A 27,035-nucleotide genomic window follows, 5' to 3' on the forward strand; every position below is an offset into this window, starting at 1 on the left:
AAAACACCTGGCTAATGAAACTGGTATTAATATAGAAAAATGTGTGGAGGTAGTCTTAGAAAAAATGGATCAACTACCAAAAGATACAGAAAAAGACATAGATTCAACACTACTACAATTTACATTGAAGTATTACTTAGAATACGCAGCAATCGAGCTTAAAATTGCTTCAGCAAAAAATAAACTTACAGAATATTACGAAGCTGTTACAGAATGTCCAGAAGATGACTCCGAATGTATTTCTACAATTGGTCAAGATGCAGATTTACTTGATGAAAACATTTCGGGATTGATTTTGGATATCCACGATTACATTTCGGAAATTTTAGACAAAATTTCACAGAATTTAAGTCTATTTGAAGAATTGTATGATATTTTATTTGTAGAATTTGCAACTGTTGAAGAAGAGTTTATTTCCTGCTGTAGAAACTCAACCAATTAAACTGTGTCCAATTTAATGGCGGTAATTAAAGCGTGGCACAATTCTATCATTAATTCTACGAGTGTTGAAATGAAGAGCAAACGATTTAAACTTTACTACTAGTACTAGTATATTATCCCTGTCATAAACTGTAATGATTTTACAATCCCAATTCTGTACTCTACTTCTAATCAATATAATATTTATGTGAGTTGTGGAATGTGAATACAAAATTCTAAAATTCTGAGATTAAACCTCGTGTTGGAATGCGAAGCGAAACATTTGACAAAACTTACAACGTTCGCACGTAAATTGCTCCCGTATAAGATCTTTTCCCTCCTCGTCGGATGCCTCCTCTAAAGTTCATTCATTTCATCCGCAGTCATGGCAGTAAATTTCACGCTGGTTGCAATTTAATGCCAGCTCGCGTGTTACTTAAACTGGAAACACACATCTACGTGTTTGTCATGCTGTTATACGTTGCAGGCATGCGAATCGTCCTCGCATGTTGGCGCCCCTTCTCTGTTTTCATGCTTTTCCTCCCCTCGACGATATTGAAGGCTGAAGATTCGCAGCTTTTGGTTGGTGTGATGCCCGATTTCGATAGGCAGCACACACAACACCACCGCCTCGCCGCATTAACATATGTACATAATGCGCATGCATAATAAGCACCATATTAGCGTCCTGGCACAAAGGGTTAAAGGATGAACCTGTGAAGACGGAGGGTTGATGATACACTTATATTTGCTACGAGATGATTGTATAGATTCATGGATAGTCTTCACTCTATACTCTATGCGCGGATAATGATGATGAGAGGCGAATTTGTCTGTGTTATTCAAATATAGAGGGTGCGATATGCGGGTCTGCTGCGAACTGATTATGTCAATTGACGTCTTCTTTGTTTGGTTATCAAGGTTATTATAGGTTAGAAACTTGGTATAGTTTGTTACCCGCGTTGGGTGAAAAACGTGCGCAACCCACTGTACGAATGCAAATTCACAACAGCGGGTGAAATGTGTCGCACGCGCTCGACAAACGAACACGAACCTATTAGCACGCTATTGATCCAAACAAACATCGAGGGAATTTTTGTTCAACTAGCATACAAAATTCCCTATGATTTTTGACCAGATTTTACCCGTTACTTTTTAAAAGCCAAAAAACCCAAAATCTACTTGACTGATAAGTAAATTATCATCTCGTATTTATTATTTCATTATGTTTAAGAGGCTGTTATATAAAAGTGGAAGAGTCTGGATGATTTTAGTTGTCTCCGACGATTTACTATCAAGTAACAAAAACAAAATGGCGAAACTTTTGCTTATTTTTGCTTTGTGCCTTAGTGTAAGTAATATTTTTGTCATAAAACTAACTATTCATAATAATTACTTTAATTATTTTTTTATAGACTACTTTGGCTGTACCAAATCTTAAATTCTCTCGCAGCCATCTTGCGTTGACACGTGTAGCTTCCCAACTTAAGTCTGTTGATGCAGGCTTTGAAACTTGTCTCCAATTAATGATTAGCATTATTTATGATGCTCTTTTGGTCCACTTCGATCAACTACTGAATTGCACCCACGACCTAGTTCAAGAAGTCCAAGCCATTGAGGAAGAAATTGCTCAAACCACTGAGCTTACCACCATTGACTTTCTAGCTAAGGTTCGTGTCTTTGAGGCTTGTGGTAGTGACGAAGCATGTAGAGCAGCCGCCATGAAAGATATTGTTGAAGTTATTGCTGGATACATCCAGGATGTGAATGAAATTTCTAATAGACATGAGACTAGTTTGTTGGAGAAATTCCCCGAAGCTGCTAAATGCATTGATAATGATAACTTAGCATTGATTGATGCTATCAAAACGGCCGGTAGTAACTTTGTCGCCTGTGTCACTGAAGGCAACAGTGTGTAATATTTTAAATATTTTATTAAATAAAAACACTATGAATCTATAACACAATTGATTTTGATTAATAGTATATTCAGTAAGAAGTGACTAAACGAGGGCATAACATTCTTTAGCAACGTTTAGCCGCGAGGTGCTTACACTATTTTTTCCACTGCTACTCTAGTTCCACGTTGCCGTTTTTGTATTTCAACTTTTGTATTTCAAATCATCGAAATTTTCTCGCACACTTAGAGCCCCCGCACACTACAAACTTTTTATCGGCCGATAGTTTGGTCGGGCTTATAATCAGTACGAAGATGTATGCAAGTCCGCATACTACAACGATTTTGTATCGGCCGATAAATAAGTTTGATAGGCTACCCAACTGCGTTCAAACTAAACTATCGGCCAACCATGCCAACTATCGGCCGACTGCGATATCAGTATGGAGCTCGTCGCAAGCGCGCACACCGACCGATCGTTTAGTCGGCCCTCTCGACCAAGCGTTCAGTTCGCTCCGTGTTTTGGCGCTAGTTTTTGAAACTACTTATGGTCATCCGATAAAATCTAGTACTTTTGAATGCATCGTGTAAAATTTTCCATTTAATAATCTATCACTGTGGATGGGATGCACCCAATACTCTCGGACTCTCTTCTGGATTTTTCTCCTCCATAGCATCAGAGCAATTATAATATTTCTGGACAATATTGTACTACTAGTAACTTTCATTATGCGACTGCTCTCTTCAACGGTAGCTGACAAAGTAAAAACAGTCGGCCGACTGTTGTCTATTGTGCGCACTCAGCACAAACCCAACTGTTTAGTTGGCGTAGTGTGCGCGCTCACAGCCCGACCCGATCAAAATATCGGCCGATAAAAAGTTGGTGGTCTGCGGGGACTCTTATACAAACAGTAAGGTTATAAATGCCATGCTGCGCATAGGCCCGTGTGACGCTTCGGTTCATATCATACTCTTCCAATACGAGCTGCAGCACCGCCTGCTTTGACGTGTTTGACTGACGTCGCATGTCATTTTTTACCGCCTTGTGCTGCTCCGTATGCAAATGCGCAGGTGCTTGCTCGATCCCGTGCATAATGCAAGTGCATAATGAATATTATGTACGGCTTGGCCCTCCGTATATAAAGTACTACTTTTTGTGTCTAAAAACCGTGGAAACTGGCGCTTTATAAGTGGCAGTAGAAAAAAATTATTATTCTGATGTTGTTTGGCTTTGAACTATACTTTCAACCAATGAAATGATGCCCTTTTGACCAACTACGATCAAATGCTGGATTGCATTGTGACGCAGCCGAGACTTCACTCAGGAACTACTAGCTCTTGAGGAAGAAATTGTTCAAAGCACTGAGGTGGCTTCTTTTGAAATTTACGCTAAGCTTCGTTATTATGAGGCTTGTGGAAGTGACGAAGCCTGTCAAACAGCCGCCATGAAAGATATTGTTGATTTTATTGCTGCATTCGTGCAGGAATTGAAAGATATTGTTGATAAACATCTGACTATTTTGGTGGGTAAATTACCTGAAGAAGTTGAATGCTTTAATGATATCAACTTAGCATTTGTTGTTGCTATCAAAAAGGCTGGTAGTGACTTTATTGCCTGCATCAATGAACCCGACAATGTGTAATATTTTAAATATTTTATCAAATAAAAACACTATTCATCTATAATACAATTAATTTTGATTAAAATTATTAATCAGATGTTGTTTAGGAAATATGTAATTAAATATTCAAGTGACTTTTGTTGAAGCAACGTGGAAATATTCCGTTATATTTTTCTGACCGGATTTGATGGAGGTTATCCAATATCATTCTAGACATATTTTTGAATTTTTGTCATCATTATTCATATCTGCATCAATTGTAGAAATTCATTCGGAGTCATTTTCTGGCCATTCTGTAATTGCTTCATAATATTCCCCATTTATTTAATAAAACTATGTATTGAGTGGCTAAAGTGGAGTTTTGTCATAAGAATGATTGAGAGCGAGCAAAGCAGACGCTTAATTAATTAAGTGTTTAACAACGTTTAGCCACGAGATGTTTTCGCTATTTTTTTCACTTCCACTCTATTTCTACGTTGAGTACTTCGTATTTCAACTTTTTTATTATAAATCTTTGAAATTTGCTCGCAGACTACTGGTAAATGTAAGGTTATAAGCTCCACCCCATGACTAAAACCCGTGTCTAAAGTACATTAGTCATGGTCTTGGCCATCCGTGTATAAAGTACCGCATTTTGTGTTTCAAAACCGTGGAAAAAGAAAAAAATAGAAGAAAAAAAGTTTTTTTTATCAATAAAAATTTATTGAGGATTAAACATCTTAACCATAAATGCAGTAGAGGAGAGCAACACCAGCGCCCGCTAGTTCTTTAGACAACTCGACGAAGACAGCACGAGCGCATTCAGCGGCCTCGGGGAATTTACCCTCCAAATCAGCCAAGTGTTCCTCGACGATGGCGTTGACGTCTTGAACGTATTTCTGGAGGGTGGCAATGATTTCCTTGATGACAGCAGCCTGGCAGTTGAGGTCCTCACCGCAGGCCTGGAAATCAGCAACGAGTTTCTGCACAGCTTCCTTTACACCTTGGACGGCAGCAACGAGGTCTTCCTCAAGAGCAGCCAATTCCTCAGCGCAGTCCTTGGTGCATTCAACGAGTTGTTCAGCATTGCGGATGATGGCTTCATCGACGGCGGCCTCCAGGGCTGGGTAGCAGGTGGCGAGGTCACCATCAACAGATTTTAACTGCTGGTGGATGCGGTGGTTGGCAACAAGGCGACGGGGGATGTTGAAGCTTGGCGAAGCCAAAGTGGACTAAGATATTGTTATAAATAAATAATTATTGATTTAAAAAAAAATTTAAAAAATGATTTTTTGACTTACGGCAATGCACAAGGCAACGATGAGGAAAATTTTGGCCATTTTGGGAAGGTAGCTGCTGTTTCGATCGGATCGGGACAACTGTACCTTTGCTAAATCACTTGCACGTTTTTATACCGCTTGAGATCTTGATAAAAACTTATTCGGGGTCCATTGATCAAGAGCACTTTATCTATTTTTTGAGATTGACAAATTTTCTTTTAATTTTAAGCTAATTTGTAAGAAAACAATTTTGAAATTTACGCAGTTATCTGATTAGATCGTCATATACGCTGTTTTCGCGCAATCCCGAGGAGTTTCTGCGTCGTTTTGTAACTGTTGACAAAACATGGATCCACTGGTATACACCCGAGACCAAAGAACAGTCAAAACAATGGACTTCACCCGGAGAACGCGCTCCGAAAAAGGCGAAGACTGTCCCATCGGCCGGAAAGGTGATGGCTACTGTTTTCTGGGATTCAAAAGGGGTAATCTACATTGACTACCTAGAAAAGGGCAAAACAATTACAGGACTATACTATGCCCAATTATGCGCAGGCGCTTCCTCCGTCCCATCCATAATGCAAGTTCATAATGAATATTATGTACGGCTTGGCCGTCCGTGTATAAAGTACCACTTTTTGTGTCTGAAAACGGTGGAAAAACTGGCGCTTTATAAGTGGAAGTAGAAAAAAATGATTATTCTGATGTTGTTTAGGAAATATATTATTAAATATTCAAGGGATTTTAGTTTAATCATCCATTCTGGTTTTTTGGCCAGATTTACCCTGTTACTTTTCTAAAGCCAAAAAACCCAAAACGCACTTGACTGATAAGTAAAGTAATCATTTTGTATTATTTCATCAAGATTAAGAGTTATATAAAAGTGGAAGAGCTTGGATGAATTTAGTTATCTCCGACGATTTACTATCAAGTATCACAAACAAAATGGCGAAACTTTTGCTTATTCTTGCTTTGTGCCTCAGCGAAAGTCAATTTTTGCAATAAAACTAATAATTACTTATAATAATTGCTTTAATTGTTTTCAATAGTCTACTTTGGCTGTACCAAATCTCAAATTCTCCCGCAGCCATCTTGCGTTGACCCGTGTAGCCTCCCAACTTATGTCAGTTGATGCAGGCTTTGAAACGTGCTTTCAATCATTGCTTAATAATCTTATCGTTACTCTTTCGCTCAGCCACGATCAAATGATATATTGCATTGGGGACAGCGTTCAAGAACTCCTAATGCTTCAAGAAGAAATTGGTCAAATCAGCGAGGTCGCTGCATTGGACTTATACGCGATGATTCTTGACTTTGAGGATTGCGGTGATGACGAAGCCTGTAAAGTAGCCGCCATTAAAGACATGGTTGATTTGATTGAGGGATTCCTCCAGGAATTGTATGATATTGTTGATAGACATCTGACTAATTTGGCGGGTAAATTACCTGAAACTGCTGAGTGCCTTCATGTTGTCAACTTAAAATTGATTGAAGCTTTCAAAACTGCCGAAAGTGACTTTGTCGCCTGCATCAATGCATAATATGTGTAATATTTTAAATATTTTATTAAATAAAAACACTATGAATCTATAACACAATTGATTTTGATTAATAGTAGGTATATTAAGTAACAAGTGGATAAACGAGGGCATTACATTCTTTAACAACGTTTAGCCACAAGGTGCTTACGCTATTTTTTCTAATTCCACTCCTGTTCCACGTTACGGTTTTTGTATTTCAACTTCTGTATTTTAAATCATCGAAATTTGCTCGCACACTTATACAAACTGTAAGGTTATAAATGCCATGTCGCGCATAGGCCTATGTGACCCTTCGGTTCATATTGTGCTTCGTAGGCAAATGCGCAGGCGGTTGCTCCATCCCGTACATAATGCAAGTACATAATGAATATTATGTACGGCTTGGCCGTACGTATAAAAAGTTCTACTTTTTGTGTCTAAAAACCGTGGAAACTGGCGCTTTATAAGTGACAGTAGAAAAAAATTATTAATCTGATGTTGTTTAGGAAATATATAATTAAATATTGAAGGGTTTTGAGTTTAATCATCCATTCTGGTTTTTTGGCCAGATTTACCCCGTTACTTTTTAAAAGTCAAAAAACCCAAAACGCACTTGACTGATAAGTATAAGTAATCATTTTGTATTATTTCATCAAGATTAAGAGTTATATAAAAGTGAAAGAGCTTGGATGATTTTAGTTGTCTCTGACGATTTACTATCAAGTACCAAAAACAAAATAGCGAAGCTTATTTTTTGCTTTGTGCCTCAGCGTAAGTCATTTTTTTGTAATAAAACTAATAATTATTTATATTAATTACTATTTTTTTATAGTCTACATTGGCTGTGCCAAATTTTAAATTTTCCCGCAGCAGTGTTGCATTGACACGTCTAGCTTCCCAACTTAAGTCAGTTGATCATGGCTTTGAAGTATGCTTTCAACCAATGGTTCTCAATATTATTGATGCCCTTTTGACCAACTACGATCAAATGCTGGATTGCAGCCGAGACTTCACTCAGGAACTACTAGCTCTTGAGGAAGAAATTGTTCAAAGCACTGAGGTGGCCTCTTTTGAATTTTACGCTAAGCTTCGTGATTATGAAGCTAGCGGAAGTGACGAAGCCTGTAAAACAGCCGCCATGAATGATATTGTTGATTTTATTGCTGCATTCGTCCAGGAATTGAAAGATATTGTTGATAAACATCTGACTATTTTGGTGGGTAAATTACCTGAAGAAGTTGAATGCTTTAATGATATCAACTTAGCAAAACACTATAAAAACACTATTCATCTATAACACCATTAATTTTGATTAAAATTATTAATCAGATGTTGTTTAGGAAATATGTGATTAAATATTCAAGCGATTTTAGTTTAATCAGCGTGGAAATATTCCGTTATAGTTTTCTGACCGGATTTGATCTGTGAGTTGATTTTTAGATAGTCTATAGGTGAAAACGTCTGGAAATTTTGAGTGGGTGTTCCAAAAACATATTTATAAGTGATTTCCTATTGCAATGTTTGATTGAGGTTATCCAAAATCATTCTAGAAATACTTTTTAGTCAATAATATCATCATAACATCTTCATCTATTGTAGAAATATAGAGTTTTTGCCACGAGATTGATTGAGAGCGAGCGTTTAATCAATCGAGTGTTTAACATTGTTTAGTCACGTGATGCATACGCTATTATTCTACTTCCACTCTATTTTCTCGTTGATGTTTTGGTATTTGAACGTTTGTATCTTCGAAATTTGCTCGCACTGAATTTGCCTACTGAAAAATGTAAGGTTATAAATGCCATACCGCGTCGACATGAGCAGCATCAGCGCCATTAGCGAATGCTTTGATTTGTTTGACTGACGACGCATAGCATTTCATATGGTCTTGTGCTGCAACAAGAGCAAATGCACAGACGCAAGCTCCACCCTATGATTAAAACCCGTGACTAAAGTACTTTAGTCACTGCCTTGGCCATTCGGGTTTTTGTGTTTTAAAACCGTGAAAAAAGGAAAAAAATAACAGAAAAAAAGTTTTTTTATCAATAAAAATTTATTAAGGATTAAACATCTTAAGCCTTAATGCAGTTGAGGAAAGCAACACCGGCATCCTTGATTTCTCCAGACAACTGGACGAAGACAGCACGAGCGCATTCAGCGGCTTCGGGGGATTTACCCTCCAAACCGGCCAAGTGTTCCTCAACGATGGCGTTGACATCTTGAACGTATTTCTGGATGGTGGCAATGATTTCCTTGATGACAGCAGCCTTGCAGTTGAGGTCCTCACTGCAGGCCTGGAAATCAGCAACGAGTTTCTGCACAGCCTCCTCTACACCTTGGACGGCAGCAACGAGATCTTCCTCAAGAGCGGCCAATTCCTCAGCGCAGTCCTTGGTGCATTCAATGAGTTGTTCAGCATTGCGGATGATGGCATCATCGACGGCGGCCTCTAGGGCTTGGAAGCAGGTGGCGAGGTCACCATCAACAGATTTCAATTGCTGGTGGATGCGGTGGTTGGCAAACAAGGCGACGGGGGATGTTGAAGTTTGGCGAAGCCAAAGCGGACTAAGATATTGAGATAAATAAATAATTATTGATTTAAAAAATGGTTGTTTGTAAAAAGGTTTACGATGAGATTTTTGACTTACGGCAATGCACAAGGCAACGATGAGAGAAAATCTCCATTCGTTTGTATGCCGCTAGAGTGAGAGAGACGGAAGATCGGTTTGGCTATGCCTGCCTCCGCTCGTGTGGATTTCACGGAATGACTGGCAGCGCTCGAGATGAGACGGAGATCGGTCCGTCTCTCTCTCGTTATAACGAGAGGGGGTATACCTGCGATCGGCCTTGAGAGGCCTCGTGACACAAATTTCTGAACATGTCACCCAACTAAAACGATTTTAAAGACGTTATCACGTCAAAAATTAAAAAATTGTTTTTTTCACTTACGGCAATGCACAAGACAACGATGAGCAAAAGTTTGGCCAATTTGAGAAGCTAGCTGCTGTTTCGATCGGATCGGGACAACTGTACCTTTGCTAAATCACTTGCACGTTTTATACCGCTTGAGATCTTGATATACCGCTTGAGATCTATGATAAAAATTTTCCTTCCAACTTATTCGGGGTCCATTGATCAAGAGCACTTTATCTATTTTTTGAGATTGACAAATTTTCAAACCACCGAGCTTACCACTATTGACTTTTAAGGTTCGTGTCTTTGTAAGTGAAAATGTAATTTTGAAATTTACACAAGTTATCTGATTAGATCGTCATATACTAATAGCTGTTTTCGCGCAATCCCTGAGGAGTTTCTGCGTCGTTTTGTAACTGTTGACAAAACATGGATCCACTGGTATACACCCGAGACCAAAATAACAGTCAAAACAATGGACTTCACCCGGAGAACGTATATCCGAAAAAGGCGAAGACTGTCCCATCGGCCGGAAAGGTGATGGCTACTGTTTTCTGGGATTCAAAAGGGGTAATCTACATTGACTACCTAGAAAAGGGCAAAACAATTACAGGACTATACTATGCCCAATTATGCGCAGGCGCTTCCTCCGTCCCGTACATAATGCAAGTTCATAATGAATATTATGTACGGCTTGGCCGTCCGTGTATAAAGTACCACTTTTTGTGTCTGAAAACGGTGGAAAAACTGGCGCTTTATAAGTGGAAGTAGAAAAAAATGATTAATCTGATGTTGTTTAGGAAATATATGATTAAATATTCAAGGGACTTTAGTTTAATCATCCACTCTGGTTATTTGGCTAGATTTACCCCGTTACTTTTCAAAAGCCAAAAAACCCAAACGCACTTGACTGATAAGTATAAGTAATCATTTTGTATTATTTCATCAAGATTAAGAGTTATATAAAACTGGAAGAGCTTGGATAAATTTAGTTGTCTCCGACGATTTACTATCAAGTACCAGAAACAAAATGGCGAAACTTTTGCTTATTCTTGCTTTGTGCTTAAGTGTAAGTCAATTTTTGCAATAAAACTAATAATTACTTATAATAATTGCTTTAATTGTTTTCTATAGTCTACTTTTGCTGTACCAAATCTCAAATTCTCCCGCGGCCATCTTGCGTTGACACGTGTAGCCTCTCAACTTAAGTCAGTTGATTCAGGCTTTGAAACGTGCTTTGAATCATTGCTTAGTAATATTTTTGATACTCTTTCGCGCAGCCACGATCAAATGATGGATTGCAACCGGGACAGCGTTCAAGAACTCCTAATGCTTCAAGAAGAAATTGGTCAAATCAGCGAGGTTGCTGCTTTGGACTTATACGCGATGATTCTTGACTTTGAGGATTGCGGTGATGACGAAGCATGTAAAGTAGCCGCCATTAAAGACATGGTTGATTTGATTGAGGGATTTCTCCAGGAGTTGAATGATATTGTTGATAGACATCTGACTAGCTTGGCGGGTAAATTACCTGAAACTGCTGAGTGCCTTCATGTTGTCAACTTAGCGTTGATTGAAGCTTTCAAAACTGCCGAAAGTGACTTTGTCGCCTGCATCAATGCTTAATATGTGTAATATTTTAAATATTCTATCAAATAAAAACACTATGAATTTATAACACAATTGATTTTGATTAATAGTATATTAAGTAACAAGTGACTAAACGAGGGCATAACATTCTTTAGCAACGTTTAGCCGCGAGGTGCTTACACTATTTTTTCCACTTCTACTCTAGTTCCACGTTGCGGTTTTTGTATTTCAACTTTTGTATTTTAAATCATCGAAATTTGCTCGCACACTTAATAGCCCCGCACACTACAAACTTTTTATCGGCCGATATTTTGATCGGGTCGGGCTGTGAGCGCGCACACTACGCCAACTAAACAGTTGGGTTTGTGGTGAGTGCGCACACTAGACAACAGTCGGCCGACTATTTTTACTTTGTCAGCTACTGTTGAAGAGAGCGGTCGCATAATGAAAGTTATTAGTAGTACAATATTGTTCAGAAATATTATAATTGCTCTGATGCTATGGAGGAGAAAAATCCAGAAGAGAGTCCGAGAGTATTGGGTGCATCCCATCCACAGTGATAGATTATTTAATGGAAAATTTTACACGATGCATTCAAAACTACTAGAATACCCAAAAAAATTTCTTCGCATTTTATTGGATGACCATAAGTAGCTTCAAAAACTAGCGCCAAAACACGGAGCGAACTGAACGCTTGGTCGAGTGGGCCGACTAAACAATCGGTCGGTGTGCGCGCTCGCGACGAGCTCCATACTGATATCGCAGTCGACTGATAGTTGGCCTGGTTGGCCGATAGTTTAGTTTGAACGCAGTTGGGGGCTACTTATTTCAAACTTATTTATCGGCCGATACAAAATCGTTGTAGTGTGCGGGGGCTCTAAGGTTATGAATGCCATGCTGCGCATAGGCTCATGAGACGCTTCGGTTCATATCGTACTCTTCCAATACGAGCAGCAGCACTGCCTGCTTTGACGTGTTTGATTAACGTCGCATGTCACTTTTTACCGCCTTGTGCTGCTCCGTATGCAAATGCGCAGGCGCTTGCTCCATCCCGTGCATAATGCAAGTGCATATTGAATATAATGTACGGCTTGGCCCTCCGTATATAAAGTACTACTTTTTGTGTCTGAAAACCGTGGAAACTGGCGCTTTATAAATGGCAGTAGAAAAAAATTATTAATCTGATGTTGTTTAGGAAATATATAATTAAATATTCAAGGGATTTTAGTTTAATCATTCATTCTGGTTTTTCGGCCAGATTTAACCCGTTACTTTTCAAAAGCCAAAAAACCCAAAACGTACTTGACTGATAAGTAAAGTAATCATTTTGTATTATTTCATCAAGATTAAGAGTTATATAAAAGTGGAAGAGCCTGGATGAATTTAGTTGCCTCCGACGATTTCCTATCAAGTACCAGAAACAAAATGGCGAAACTTTTGCTTATTTTTGCTTTGTGCCTCAGCGTAAGTCATTTTTTTATTATAAAAATAAAAATTATTTATATTAATTACTATTTTGTTATAGTCTACATTGGCTGTGCCAAATTTCAAATTTTCCCGCAGCAGTGTAGCATTGACACGTCTAGCTTCCCAACTTAAGTCAGTTGATCATGGCTTTGAAGTATGCTTTCAACCAATGGTTCTCAATATTATTGATGCCCTTTTGACCAACTACGATCAAATGCTGGATTGCAGCCGAGACATCACTCAGGAACTGCTAACTCTTGAGGAAGAAATTGTTCAAAGCACTGAGGTGGCTTCTTTTGAATTTTACGCTAAGCTTCGTGATTATGAGGCTTGTGGAAGTGACGAAGCCTGTAAAACAGCCGCCATGAAAGATATTGTTGATTTTATTGCTGCATTCGTCCAGGAATTGAGAGATATTGTTGATAAACATCTGACTAGCTTGGCGGGTAAATTACCTGAAGGAGTTGAATGCTTTAATGATATCAACTTAGCATTGGTTGATGCTATCAAAAAGGCTGGTAGTAACTTTATGGCCTGCATCAATGAAACCGACAATGTGTAATATTTTAAATATTTTATCAAATAAAAACACTATTAATCTATAAGAGAATTAATTTTTATTAAAATTATTAATCAGATGATGTTTAGGAAATAAGTGATTAAATATTCAAGCGATTTGAGTTTAATCAGCGTGGAAATATTCCGTTTTAGTTTTTTGACCGGATTTGACCTGTGAATTGATTTTTAGACAGTCTAAAGGTGAAAACGTCTGGAAATTTTGAGTGTTTGTTCCAAAAACATATATAATAATATATAAGTGATTTCCTATTGAAATGTTTGATTGGGGTTATCCAAAATCATTCTAGAAATATTTTTGTCATCAATATTCAGATCTGCATCAATTGTAGAAATACATTTATTTAATAAAACTAAGTATTGAGTGGCTTAAGTGGAGTTTTGTCACAAGAATGATTGAGAGCATAGCAGACACTTAATTAATTGAGTGTTTAACAACGTTTAGCCACGAGATGTTTTTGCTATTTTTTTCACTTCCATTCTATTTCTACGTTGTGTACTTTGTATTTCAACTTTTGTATTATAAATCTTTGAAATTTGCTCGCAGACTATTGGTAAATGTAAGGTTATAAGCTCCACCCCATGACTAAAACCCGTGTCTAAATTACATTAGTCATGGTCTTAGCCATTCATGCTTAAAGTATCACTTTTTGTGTTTCAAAAAAAAAAGGAAAAAAATAGAAGAAAAAAGTTTTTTTATGAATAAAAATTTATTGAGGATTAAACATCTTAAGCCTTAACGCAGTTGATGAAAGCAACACCGGCGTCCTTGATTTCTCCAGACAACTGGACGAAGACGGCACGAGCGCATTCAGCGGCTTCGGGGAATTTACCCTCCAAACCGGCCAAGTGTTCCTCGACGATGGCGTTGACGTCTTGGATGTATTTCTGGAGGGTGGCAACGATTTCCTTGATGACAGCAGCCTTGCAGTTGAGGTCCGAACCGCAGGCCTGGAAATCAGCAACGAGTTTCTGCACAGCCTCCTCTACACCTTGGACGGCAGCAACGAGATCTTCCTCAAGAGCGGCCAATTCCTCAGCGCAATCCTTGGTGCATTCAACGAGTTGTTCAGCATTGCGGATGATGGCTTCATCTACGGTAGCCTCCAGGGCTTGGAAGCAGGTGGCGAGGTCACCATCAACAGATTTCAATTGCTGGTGGATGCGGTGGTTGGCAACAAGGCGACGGGGGATGTTGAAGCTTGGCGAAGCCAAAGCGGACTAAGATATTGTTATAAATAAATAATTACTGATTTAAAAAAAATTAAAAAATTGTTTTTTGACTTACGGCAATGCACAAGGCAACGATGAGCAAAAGTTTGGCCATTTTGAGAAGGTAGCTGCTGTTTCGATCGGATCGGGACAACTGTACCTTTGCTAAATCACTTGCACGTTTTTATACCGCTTGAGATCTAGATAAAAAATTATTCGGGGTCCATTGATCAAGAGCACTTTATCTATTTTTAGAGATTGACATATTTTCCTTTGATTTTAAGGTGATTTGTAAAAAAACAATTTTGAAATTTACGCACTTATCTGATTAGATCGTCATATAAATTCTCCAAGGTGAAGTTTCTCTATCAGTTGTGTTGTGAAAACATTGCAAACTATTCCAAAATGTCGAAACTTATCATCTTAGCCCTTTGCGTCGCCGTAAGTGACTTAAGTCATTAAATCCTATTTTATTTTACTTAATAATTAGTCAATTTCCAATCATTTAGTCTGCTTTGGCTGTGCCATATTCGGCAAAACTCGATGGTTCCATCATCCGCACCCTTCACCCATTGACCAACATTGCTGAGAGTCTTTCCTTGTACGACACCAACATTGCCGGATGCGTTGAGGACTTGAAGAATGGTCTGTTGGAATCTTTCAAGAAGAACGGCTTAGCTGCTCGCGCATGCGTCGCTGACTGCATTCCTGAAGTAATGCAGATCCACGAAGATGTCTGGCAGTCGCTTTTGGGTGCTAAGGCCGCCATTGAAGCCGAGTATGAAGTCTTCGCTGCTTGTGAAGATGATGAATGCCGTATGCAGTCGTTGCACAATGTCGCACAGATTGTAGCGCAGAATGTGCGTGACAATGCGCAGATCATTGAAGATGGCGTCAAGGCTATTGCTGCAGTTTATCCTGAGGCTTATGAATGCACCAAGCAGGCTTTCGTTGACTTTGGTAATGAGGTTCATGCACTTGCACAGAGCTTCCTTGACTGTGTTAAGCCTTAAGCCTTCAGTCAAATAAAATTGTATTTTTATTGCAATGAAGAAATAAAAAAACATTCTATAAACAATCCACTTGAATTTGTTTATTACGTTTGTATCCTGATAAGGTGATAAGAGGCTTATTTTTGAGTACTTATCAAAAATATTTATATATTTATAAAAATGTGTTCCTTGCGCGGTAAATAATTGGTAGTGAGTTGTAAGAGGATGGTTTTTATTTGTAAGTGTGGTTGCATATTAACATATTAAATATCAAGTGGCTAAATGGGAGTTTTAGTCACGAGTGTGCGTGTTTAACAACATTTAATTCTTTAACTTTATTTCCTCGTTAATTTTTTTGTACTTAAACTTTTTATTTTAAATCTTCAACATTCGCACGCATACTACTGAAAAATGTAAGGTTATAAATGCCGCGTCGCACCGACCTGAGCAGCGTCAGCGCAAACTTTGACTTGTTTGACTAACAGCACATAGCATTTCATATGTTCTTGTGTTGCACCGTAGGTAAATGCGTAGGCGCAAACTAAAGCCCGTGACTAAAGTACTTTACTGTCCTTGGCCATTCGTGTTTAAAATACTACTACTAAAATACTGCTGCATCGTAGGCAAATGCGCTAGCGCATACTCCACCCCGTGACTAAAGCCCGTGACTAAAGTACTTGACCGTCCTTGGCCATTCGTGTTTAAAATACTACTTTTTGTGTCTCAAAACCATGGAAAACCCCGCGTTTGTTCCTGTGCAAGTTTGATCTCTACCAAGAAAAGCCTAGAACCTGGTATCACATCAATATTATCTTATCAGTGTATGCATATCTAAAAATGCGCAATAATGACTAATATTGAATGCATCATTTATAAACTCAATTCTGACTATAGTACGAGTAGATATACAAAATTGCTACCTACATTGTGCAACATGACTAAACTACTAATTATTCTGTGCTTCTGCTTTACTGTAAGTATAAAACTTTATACATTTGAACAAGATAAATGAGCATCCTTTTCCAGGCATCCTATGCATTTGATATTAACACGCATATTAAAAGTAGCATCTTCAAAAAGCAACTAGCTTTGCAATATGACGCTGACGAGGCGCAGGTAAACGCATGCATCGATTCTTTTATAAACGAACTTATTCTGATAATAATGGTCGATGCAATGCGCGTAAGCAATTGCGTGAAAGACATCGATATGGCCGATGAGTTAAGCACATTCTTTGACACAATGGGTGAGTCATTAGTTGATGTTTTCCCGAAGATTGAGACACAATTCACGGAACTGATGCAACTTGCAATGGAGACGAATGATTTACGCGGAATTGTATCGGCAACCCGTAAATCACTCTCACTTGTGATGCAAATATACGAAGTACTTTTCCAAGAATTCGGTGCATTTATTGACAATTTGGTTGATATAATCGAAGAAGAGAATGCTGGACCTTGTGTTACAAAATCCGTAGGCAAGTTGATACTTAACTACATAGAGAAAATCCAGGAGATGCTAGAGTGTATTAAGAAACCAAAATTTCAAAAAGAGTGGAGAATGCCACGTGATCAATTGTAATCAATAAATAAATACATGTAGTAAATATATACCTGATAGTAACGCTTGTGTTTCTGGTTGTTCTTCATTGTCTGGTGTTTCCAGTGTTGTGAGCCCACAACGCGATAAAAACAGCAGACTTAGCAGGCTCACCAGACACACCAGCAGCAGGAGGCGAGTTATCAAACGCATGCCCATTGCGTGTGTGCGTCGTTTCCTGGAACGAATTCAATTTACATAAATTTCGCTGACGTTTCCATCAATATTTCAATATTAGATTTGCATTCAAGCGTAGATATTGAGATATAGTAGCAAATTGAATATTGAAATATAAGTGTCATTGTTGTGTGAACAAGAAGCATGAACAACTATTGCATTCTGCGCAAAATTGAAAGTAAAAGAACGAAAACTGTATTTTTTTTTTGGTTATGTATTGTGTGAGCGTGTGGTGCCGCCTGGTGGCGAAGAGAATCAGCTATTATGTTGATGTTAGTTGAGGTTAATGGAAATTTATGTGTTAGCTAAACCATATCGCAACACTGTGATCAGCCAATCGCGAACACAACGCACGCCGGACGCCATCAGTCGATAATAATCCGACGCATCAATTAATCGCACATTGTGCATTCGTCTCGTCATTAATCCCCAATGGCCAGATTAATCTGGATGCATACTTGATTGTAGTTACAGTAACGCTATTGTTTATCTGCTTAAAATTTTAATGTTTACTTTTATTCCAAAAATAATCACTGAAATCTTCTTCCGGTAACATTCCCTGTTGATAACCAGCTGTTCGTGTGCTTAAACCCTTTTGTTATAGGTAAACTTTGTAAAAACAACTGTAAACACGCTCGAATTTATCGCTCGCAAAAACACTCGTAACGCAGCGCAACAATAGCCGGCGGAAACAAAAAGCAATGTTTCAAAGACGAAACTTGCAACTTGAAGATAGAATTATTTACGGTGCGAGTTAATTAGTGCGCGCGCAAGCATCTGAAAAGTATTCCGCTGATGATGATGTTGATCTCAATGATGATGATGGCACGACGAGAATGCATTTCGCTTTATGTGCGCTCGCTCCATTCAAGCGGAGAGAATCGTGCACAACCACGAAGACGCGAGGAATTTTATTTACGTTATAGAGCTCTATCTTACCGACAGGACGATTCACCGTTACGTTGATCTGACGCTGTCATAGATGATCTTTATTCCTGTAACAAATAAAGAAGAACCTCATTAGAATTAAATTAAACTAAATGTGTTAATTATTCAACGTGACATTTACGACTTCAACAATACAGTTTCCTGTAATCGCAAAGATTTACGGCGTTATTATGTGTGTGTGTAATTAATTGCTTGCTGTTGCATGGTTATACCATGTGTCATATTATCTTATCAATGTCTAAATCGTAATTTAATGTCGTGATACTCAACATTAAGTTACATTAGTGATTAAATTTTTTTTCAGCGTCTTAATGATGATAATCACGCGTTGGTGTTAATTACCAATGAGCGTGCGGCACGTAAATGCTCCATTATTGCCTTATAATTAATATACGTTCATTTATTTTATGAAAATATCGCATAACCTTATTTTTAATATTTATTTCATTTTCCTGACGATAGGTGGCGTTACGTTACCACTCATATGTGTATAATGCTATTGAAATTGGTTTTCACTGAAATTGCTGTTTAGAATTTGATAGTGAACAATATGAGAAGTTGGTAAACCCTCCAGCAGCCCCCCGATGTGGTATGGGCGCTTTATTTATTCGCTAGAATGTGCCGTGCCTACTTTACATGCCGCTGCGAATACGCACATGGCGTTCGTTTGTTCGCGGCTGGAGGGCTGGAAGTATGAATGGAATTTTGGGTATTTTGCTCATTTCGGTATTAACTGCCAAACGGCGCACGCGAAATTGAGAACCAGCTGAATGGAAATTGACGCCCTGCGGCTTGATTCATCAAGAACTTCCGACATCAACAATTTCAACCAAATTGATAATAAATTATGTCGAAAAACTAACCCAATAAGATAAGTGATAAAGTGACAATAAATCAATGAGTTCAACACGTCCACGCGACGCGTTCGTCGTAAATATAAACTTTCGAGTATTTTATCTCACCGCGCAGAGGTCGGTGTTGTTTGTAATAACAGATAATTCTTTGTGAGGCACAAACGCGGCTTCGCACATTGAGTGTCCAGAGGACTACGACTATGACTCCAAGGGAGACATAAATCAATGCAACGGAACCTCAAGCACTGCTGCTCCCAGGCCTCCCTAAAGGTCGCCCTTATTTTCGGTTTTTCTTTGTCCATGCCGGCGATTCCGAGGGTTACTTACGCACGCTTACGGTTCTTTAGCCTCCGGGCTCACTTACATGAGGTGAATTCCTTCTTTTTCTTCTTTATTTTTTTTTCTTGTTTGTCGACGTTCCTAGTTTCTAGATTTGGCCGTAGTCGTAGATTACTTGTTGGCATGTTGGCAGCGTGTTTATGTTGCGGAGGCGGCTTGAGTGCTGCTGCGGTGGCGGCTACGCTACCTCCGTCTTGGAAATTTATCTTATCTTCAAACTCTCAAACGTATTTCACCACAACCACGCCGTATTTTATAAAAAACGAACAAATTAAATGATAAAAACGCTAAAAACGCCGCCATTTTGGTTTGCCGAGCAAATATTTGACGCAAATCAAAGAAAAACACACGAAATTGGTTTGTTTATCTGCGTGGAAATTAGTTCGGGTTGTAGACCTGAGAGCTTCGATTAGATTCTGTGGTTTTTGGTGATTTTGGAAGGCTTTGTTTACGCTTCCACTTCTACTTACACTTCCACTTCCGGTTCGCTAATATTCACCCTTTCGATATTCTACCACAACTTTTACTTTGTTTTTGGGCTGTTTTCATCAATATAACACGATTAATATACGTGGTAAACGTATTATGCAACTGATAACATCTTATCAATCGATTTATAAATAAACACCTACAATTAACAAGCAAGTAGTTGTCTAAAGTGCCTCATCATGAACAAATCAATCATTTTATTTGCTCTGTGCCTCGCTGTAAGTAAAATAACAAATTTTTATACATTTTAATACAATATTTAAGGTTATATCCATTAACATAACCTAAAATAATTGTTTCACCAACCTAGGCATTAACATAACCTCTAATTTTTATATTATAGGTATCGTCAGCTCAATCAATTGACAAGCAATTCATCAATCAAAAGATTCATGATTCTTTATCTCCCATCTCACGCCTAACCTCAAAATCTTCAAGTTTAAAAGAACTCGACCCGCATGTAGTTGAATGCCTTGAAGGATTCTTATCAAACGCTATTGAATACCTCGCTGAGGATATATTTGAAGGCTTGGCTTGTATTGAACACCGTATTGATGATATCCACGAACATCTCGCTGATTTAGGCGAAGCAGTAAACAAAACCTTAGAAAACGCAGTGCCTGAACTAGAAGATCATATAAATTCGATTGTGGAGTTTATTTTGACTGAAGATATACCCGGAGCTGTGGGTGCAGTGCGCAAGTTGCTGGGTTTTGTGATTATCACAGCTGGTGATGTAATTTCTGATGTAAACACGTTTGTTAACGAGGTTATTGAGATAATCAAAGAAGAAGAAGCTGAAACATGTTTGTTAGAGGCTTTTGTTGCTGGTGTAACACATCTTAACGAAGCAATTGAAAATTTAGATACTTGTATTAACACAGAATAAATAAAAGTAAAGTTTTTGATCTGTGTATATTTGGTTGTATATATTTTAGGCAGACATGAAGAAAGTGTGTGACAAGTTGCCTAAGTTACGTAAATCTTAGAAAATCATTTTTTGTTTGTTGTTGTTGTACATTATGAATTGAAGCAAAACGTCTTCGTGGACAGTTGGCGGAAAACATATCATCGTGTGAAAGGACGAAATTTGCTGTGAGTTTTTGGCGGCGGGCTGCGTGACGAGGGTGCGACGTTTCATTTAAGGATATACAAAAAAACCTTAATGCCACGTCGCAGAATCTCGCAAACTTCAAGCTTCAAGCAGAACACACTTTTTCCGGCGTAATTATATAAAAAAAAACTTTTCTCACACAAAAAATGCGCGCAGATTCATTTTGTTTGCTTTTTTTCTGTCTTATCATTATCTTATTTTATTAAATCATTCATTATTTCGTTTATTGTGTTATCTTTGAAAGGAAAAAACGTCTTTATACCTTTTGATTGTTTCGGTTCACTCACGAACGCAGCGCGCCCGCGGCCACGTGAAGTAATTCTTTCCAATTACAATTACGTGGCAAAACGTAACGCGCCGCCCCCGCTTACGAAACAAACGCAGCGGCGCAGGTCGAGAATAACCGCCTCTAACTCGCTTAACTGCTGATTCAATTATTGCTCGTTACGAAGCGAAACGGCATCAACCCAAACCCCACACCCACAAACACAGGCAGAAATCGTATCCATGGATTGTATCGTGTCCTTTTTGTCCTTTACATCTCATATTTAGATAAATATAAACGCAATATTTATCATTTTATTTTATTTTGGCCAATATTTCAAAGTGAATGTATAATTTTTAGGTTAATTCTCTTTTGTGTGGTTATGTTGCGTTAGCAGCAATAAATCAGCATCAGTCGATGCAAACAGGAATCTACCTTCGTTATATATTACCCGTGGGTGCGTTGTACCCTTGTACGAAGCGTTTAAGCCTTTGTGGTCCCTTTGAATTTCGAAAATGTGCGAGAAAACACTGCTACACATCGTATTTCATCATAAATGTCAAACATCTGCGTAACAAACAGTAAATTTATAGCTGCTTTTCTCTCATACTCATTCAACAATAGTTAATAATAATTCGTGTTTAATTTATTTATTTATACTCACAAGGTTTTAGTGTAGTGAAGAATAAAGAATATGAAATAGGAAGCCGTGTTTTCAATCTGTCTGAACCCACATGGTGACGTTTTACATTTTCTTTCAATTTTACTCCACAAGAGATGATTTTGCGGCTCGTGTGGCGTTTGTCTTTTGTTCCCCGGAGTTGATCCACGCGCACTTTGATCTCCCGACTTTAATATATCTGTGTACGTGTATGTTTTCCGCACGGATTTGCTTTGATCTTTAAAAATTCAAGTTTGCTGTCAATCCGGCGATTGAAATGTCCGTCTGCAAACAAAAATAGAATATGCCGGAATATTTTCTACCAACAGCGCCATCTGTTTACAAATAGTGTTGAGCAGTATTGACTGACAAGCAAACACAACAAATGCATCTCGTGTTTGCACAACACGTCCATCAATCGTTATCGACATCTCCATCGACAACTAAAGTTGTTACCTGGCGTGTGGCGATTATTGTGCACGCCATGTTTGAACATGAAACGACTATCAATCAATCAAAACGGAGATTAGCGGAGTGTCTTGACATAAAACACTTAACTCGCAAAATTTACACGCAAATAAAAATAAAACAAGAAAATTTTCTTTTGGTTTAATAAATAACCTTAAATTTCATTGTTATTTTAGGTTAATTTTGACTAGAAACTCAAAATTTACAAAATGCTCCTCCACCGCTATAATAACCATGGTTAGTTATTCAGGAACATGTAAATATTTACGATTGCATACCTGGTTAGCTCTGCATAATAAAATGAATGCATGTTTGCGTACAGCGCGTCAGAATTGAGAAGTGCAAGCGTAGTGCACGTCAAAATAAACAGACAACGCCCCGGCTCCTCCACCAAAAGTGCCCCGCATCTAAAAAAGCCGTGTATATGTATGTATATATCGTATATATTTTATATTGCGCTGTAGCTCGGACAAGAATAGAATAGGTCGAGATGGAATTGCGCTGAATTTAGTTTCTGGGTTGTTTCCTCAGCATGCCAAAGTGAATTTCGTGTTGTCATCGTCGAGTCTGGACGATACAGGCGTAGGAGTATTCTTTGCTCAGTCGTATAAAGTTTATGGATTCTTTATGACTGCCAAACTTCAATGCAAGTGCATCAACTAGGCAAACATTTCCGGCTGTGACTCCTAAATAATCTAAAACTAGTTTAGTTTAGGTTTATATTTTTATTTTTATTTATTTTTTTACCCGGTAGAGGAGAGTTTTCGAATTTTCTCCTGGAATATAAATGAAATATGTTTATTGAGGTAGGTCACGTCATGCAAGCGCATCTTGTACGTTTTTCTTTGTGTGTAACATCGAGATTTTTGTTTTTGTTTTGTCTTGTTGGTTGTTTTTTTATTTATTGTGTTTAGCATTTTTGTATCTTTATTGCATTAGTAGCAGCACGAACAAAACGAATGCATCACGCGATTGTGACACGTTGCACGACGTGTGTTCCGCATATAAATATTCAACACATCTAACAAATGCGCATAAAAATCGTATTTATTAAAATGTTGCGAGTGCAACTCGAGCGCAAACGGTGTTTTCTGGTATTTTTTTAGTTGTATTCATGTATATTATGTGTGCATTATGCAGAATTTAATTTATATTGTTAGTGTATAAATATATATTATTTTTTTAATATATTAACACTAGTTGCGGTTGTGGACAAGTTGTGGACACTGTGTTCTTTTTGTCATGTATTTGTTTTTGTTAATTTTTATTTTCTGAATTTTAATATTCAGTCTTATAGAGAATTTTCCAAGGATTTAGAATCTTTAAATTGTTGCTTTCTATAGTTTTTAGTTTACGAGATATTTGAAATTGAAAAAACTAGAAAAAAAAACTGAAAAAGTGCTCAAAGTAGCTTTTAATCACGATTTTTGAACTTTTACCCCACAAAAATTATATAGGTTATTATTTTGTCTAATAAGGAATTCTCAAAACTTTCATATTCTTTAATTTGCTGGTTGTTAGAGCTTTTAGTATACGAGATAATCATAAATAAAATATCAAAAAATAAAACATAAAAACAGTATTTTACATTTTTTTCCCTAAAACATAAGAAAATAGTACGAATTATTTGTAATTATACAGAAATTATTTTGATTTACTAACAAATATATATTGAAAATTACAATCAGAGATAACAAATATTGCTGTTATTAGCAATCAAAATAAATAAAATCAAAACAGTGCATTTTTTGTTTCAACTGATATAAACAACAAACTAATTTATAAAAACAAACAAAATTTAGTTCACATATAGAAAATTAATTGATTACAAAGTGTACAATATTTCAATAAATTATTCCATGTAGTTTAAAAGTTATGGACTATTAAAATTTAATATTAACTCATACTTTTTTTTTTCGTTTGAATTTGAAACACATTTGTCACTTTAAAATGTACACCACACGCACATAAATTATACTTGAATGCTGTGCATTGTACATTTACAACCCTAAAGTCGTGTCTTGGCTACCTTCAAACCATGAAGCATGAATAAATAATAATCAAACAGCAAACAAACAAAAATTTGCTACAAAAAATCGATTTTAATCAACGAATATTTCAATGCATACAAAAATGAAATAGCAAAACACAGCGTTGTTAAAAAAAGTCATTAAATGCAAACCCATCAACAACAAAAGCGCACATAGACAACATGCTGAAATAATGATGCCTGGAAAAAAATCCACAATCACTAAAATTTCTAGAACAAAGCGTCGCTTTTTCAATGTTTTTTTTTCTACAATTTAAGCACATTTGAGCTATATCTCTTTTTTTTTGTTGTTTCAAGTAAATAAATTGATTCCGGGAGTCGCCGGCTATAAAAACGTATCAATTAAAACTTTTTGCATGCAATGGCCTGTGTGTGCTGCGCAATGCAATATAATAAATTGCTTGAATTTGCACATGAAGGGGTGATTTGTACAACAATAAAATATTGCGAATTTATGGACTGTGCAAATATGCTGCGCAAACCGCGCGCTATTTGTCTGTTTGAGTTTCAATAATTTCCGCAAATTGCACCGCACCGACAGATGTTATGTAATGCATTTTAATTGCTCTCAAATCAAATGCAAAAAGTTTTGAAAAATTTATTTCCATACGTGTAGCAGAGGATTAATTAGAAAGCGTACTTTGTGTCAAAGTTCACGAGCAAGTGTACGAGTCTACTTGTAGTTGCCTTCGGCGTCTATCTGTAATTTTCGTTACTTCCACCCTGTCTACTACCGCCTCCACAGCCGCCACTTTCCTATACTTATTCATCCATGCACCCGGAGGGCTTTGCGCTTCCATGCGACTTTCATGATTTAATCACTTTCGTGCTCAAGCGGCGCACACTCCGAAAATATCCAATGATACGTGCGGAATATGTGCGTGATATATTAAAATTAAATTAAAAGTATTCGTAGACCGTGTACGCCGGCAAGAATAGAGACGCTGCTGCGCTCGTATCTTGACAGTTTGAAGAAGTGGATGTAGTAGTGGAAGATGTCATGGGAATTCCTAGATTTCCCATTTACTTCACGAAAGCAGGCTGGGAAGTGTCTTGTAATGAAAGAGACAAAATAAGAAGATGCTGTGGGAGATGTGGGAGATGTGCGAAAGGAGAAAGGATTTAATCAATTTCATGGATAGGTGAATTTAATAAAGTTAGCACTCGGCGTAATTTAACTCAAAATTGATTTTAGGTAAAGTTTATTAGTTTATAACTTGGAAATTAAGTGAGTTATGTATTTCAAATTTTGTACATATAATTAATAACTAATTAACTCTCATTTTGCTGAATTTGATTAATTTTTATTGATTATTTCGTGCATAATTATTGCGAAATCAAACGTTTACGAGTACATGAGCAAAAATCAAAAAATTACATTTTTTAGCACTTTTAGTGGCATGTTTGGAACTTTAACTCCAGGAAATATAATTATATAATATTTTTATCTAATAAATTTTTTGTTTATTTACTCGAATATGACAAGAACGTTGATTTTTCCTTGTTTAATTAATTATATTGCAATTAATTGCAATTGTATAGTTGAGTCTCAGTCGGTTTACCGCAGCGATAGAAGTGACTCGTGTTCAGGGCACCGTACGAAGGTAGCGGTAGAAGTGACTCGTGTTCAGGGCAACGTACGGGGGTAGCGGTATATGCGACTCGTGTTCAGGGCACCGTACAAGGGTAGCGGTAGAAGTGACTCGTGTTCAGGGCACCGTACGAGGGTAGCGGTAGAAGTGACTCGTGTTCAGGGCGCCGTACGAAGGTAGCGGTAGAAGTGACTCGTGTTCAGGGCAACGTACGAGGGTAGCGGTAGAAATGACTCGTGTTCAGGGCACCGCACGTGGATGATTATTTAGCTGACTCCCCCTTGCCCATTTTTTCCTATAAATTAAAACTTCATTTCTTAGATTTCCAATTTTTCTGTCTTATTTTATAGAGAATTGTCCATAGATTAAGACTCGGCGATTTGTTCCTTACTATCACTATCACATTGAAGTTTTTAATCATTATAATACGTCCTAGACTCTTGACAATGTGTTAATTTTGTGTAAAAGTTGATCATGGAAGGAAATATCACTTTACCTGGAAACCATATTTCTAGTACCAAATCGCAACATCTTGTGCTCATATGATACTTAAAAGTTCCTCAATAACTTACGCTTCTTCCCGACTCTTTCAACCTTTTACAAGTGATCGAAAAATGGCTTACCAATCAACATTATTTTCACATTTTAAAACGTTGGCTTAGATAACAGTCTGTATCTCGTGAACTAATTCACATTTTGTGCGTTTCTAAAGGTCATGTTATAGTTTAGGAGACGCTCTACATGTTAATTGACAATATGTACTGCATACAAAAGTGGAAACACGTGGAAATTAAAATTAATTATTGATTATAATAGTCTAAATTGTGGGACTAGTATCTGTCACATTCATAGATGGCACTGGGATGCACTAAAGGTCATTAAATTGAGTTATACGGCTTATTTCTATATTCATCGACAAACGTGGGCACGTGAATAATTTTGTATAAAATGCTGTTATCTGCGATTCGGTGTAAACCACGTTTTTAACGCATGCACGAAGTATAGATATAA

General features: G+C 37.5%; 7 protein-coding genes and 3 long non-coding RNA genes across 12 annotated transcripts in view; 6 read left to right on the top strand and 4 right to left on the bottom strand.

Annotated features, from left to right (window-relative positions):
• The window catches only part of Csgalnact (Chondroitin sulfate N-acetylgalactosaminyltransferase), a 49,835-nt gene that overhangs the window by 5,405 nt on the left and 17,395 nt on the right, over positions 1 to 27,035 (bottom strand). Inside the window, exons 2-4 of one of the 3 annotated variants that reach the window (XM_065300278.1) lie at positions 21,918 to 22,199; positions 18,184 to 18,239; positions 17,082 to 17,245 (exon numbers count right to left, since the gene is read on the bottom strand). In XM_065300278.1, the coding sequence (XP_065156350.1) occupies positions 17,082 to 17,245; positions 18,184 to 18,224 (205 nt within the window). In that variant the 5' untranslated portion in view covers positions 18,225 to 18,239; positions 21,918 to 22,199. Of the gene's footprint in view, positions 1 to 17,081; positions 17,246 to 18,183; positions 18,240 to 19,410; positions 19,460 to 21,917; positions 22,200 to 27,035 lie in introns of those variants that run through there. The other 2 variants (XM_065300279.1, XM_065300277.1) reach the window with 2 other exon arrangements.
• LOC135790427 (uncharacterized) lies at positions 1,660 to 2,387 on the top strand. Its single transcript, XR_010547764.1, has 2 exons — positions 1,660 to 1,771; positions 1,836 to 2,387. It is a non-coding gene; the product is annotated as an uncharacterized lncRNA (long non-coding RNA).
• LOC135790373 (uncharacterized) lies at positions 4,620 to 5,334 on the bottom strand. The gene is made up of 2 exons (XM_065300578.1): positions 5,220 to 5,334; positions 4,620 to 5,150 (listed from the first exon to the last, which is right to left on the bottom strand). The coding sequence occupies exons 1-2, from the start codon at positions 5,256 to 5,258 to the stop codon at positions 4,659 to 4,661; spliced, it is 531 nt and encodes a 176-aa protein (XP_065156650.1). The 5' UTR covers positions 5,259 to 5,334; the 3' UTR covers positions 4,620 to 4,658.
• LOC135790354 (uncharacterized) lies at positions 8,753 to 9,763 on the bottom strand. The gene is made up of 2 exons (XR_010547735.1): positions 9,668 to 9,763; positions 8,753 to 9,283 (listed from the first exon to the last, which is right to left on the bottom strand). It is a non-coding gene; the product is annotated as an uncharacterized lncRNA (long non-coding RNA).
• Positions 10,587 to 11,314, top strand: LOC135790470 (uncharacterized). The gene is made up of 2 exons (XM_065300683.1): positions 10,587 to 10,700; positions 10,766 to 11,314. The coding sequence occupies exons 1-2, from the start codon at positions 10,662 to 10,664 to the stop codon at positions 11,255 to 11,257; spliced, it is 531 nt and encodes a 176-aa protein (XP_065156755.1). The 5' UTR covers positions 10,587 to 10,661; the 3' UTR covers positions 11,258 to 11,314.
• On the top strand, positions 12,555 to 13,298 carry LOC135790205 (uncharacterized). Its single transcript, XM_065300283.1, has 2 exons — positions 12,555 to 12,685; positions 12,747 to 13,298. The coding sequence occupies exons 1-2, from the start codon at positions 12,599 to 12,601 to the stop codon at positions 13,248 to 13,250; spliced, it is 591 nt and encodes a 196-aa protein (XP_065156355.1). The 5' UTR covers positions 12,555 to 12,598; the 3' UTR covers positions 13,251 to 13,298.
• Positions 13,956 to 14,691, bottom strand: LOC135790207 (uncharacterized). The gene is made up of 2 exons (XM_065300285.1): positions 14,553 to 14,691; positions 13,956 to 14,485 (listed from the first exon to the last, which is right to left on the bottom strand). Exons 1-2 carry the CDS (start codon positions 14,589 to 14,591, stop codon positions 13,994 to 13,996), a joined length of 531 nt encoding a protein of 176 aa, XP_065156357.1. The 5' UTR covers positions 14,592 to 14,691; the 3' UTR covers positions 13,956 to 13,993.
• Positions 14,777 to 15,552, top strand: LOC135790206 (uncharacterized). Its single transcript, XM_065300284.1, has 2 exons — positions 14,777 to 14,917; positions 14,986 to 15,552. Exons 1-2 carry the CDS (start codon positions 14,882 to 14,884, stop codon positions 15,487 to 15,489), a joined length of 540 nt encoding a protein of 179 aa, XP_065156356.1. The 5' UTR covers positions 14,777 to 14,881; the 3' UTR covers positions 15,490 to 15,552.
• On the top strand, positions 15,677 to 17,091 carry LOC135790208 (uncharacterized). The gene is made up of 2 exons (XR_010547712.1): positions 15,677 to 16,441; positions 16,495 to 17,091. It is a non-coding gene; the product is annotated as an uncharacterized lncRNA (long non-coding RNA).
• Positions 19,955 to 20,790, top strand: LOC135790386 (uncharacterized). Its single transcript, XM_065300589.1, has 2 exons — positions 19,955 to 20,092; positions 20,218 to 20,790. Exons 1-2 carry the CDS (start codon positions 20,054 to 20,056, stop codon positions 20,761 to 20,763), a joined length of 585 nt encoding a protein of 194 aa, XP_065156661.1. The 5' UTR covers positions 19,955 to 20,053; the 3' UTR covers positions 20,764 to 20,790.

The sequence above is a fragment of the Atheta coriaria genome, unplaced genomic scaffold (genome assembly GCF_025399875.1).
Source record: "Atheta coriaria isolate IRGN ID8LTWV9N9 unplaced genomic scaffold, Caltech_Dcor_3.1 hic_scaffold_4_pilon, whole genome shotgun sequence".
Lineage (NCBI taxonomy): Eukaryota > Metazoa > Arthropoda > Insecta > Coleoptera > Staphylinidae > Dalotia > Dalotia coriaria.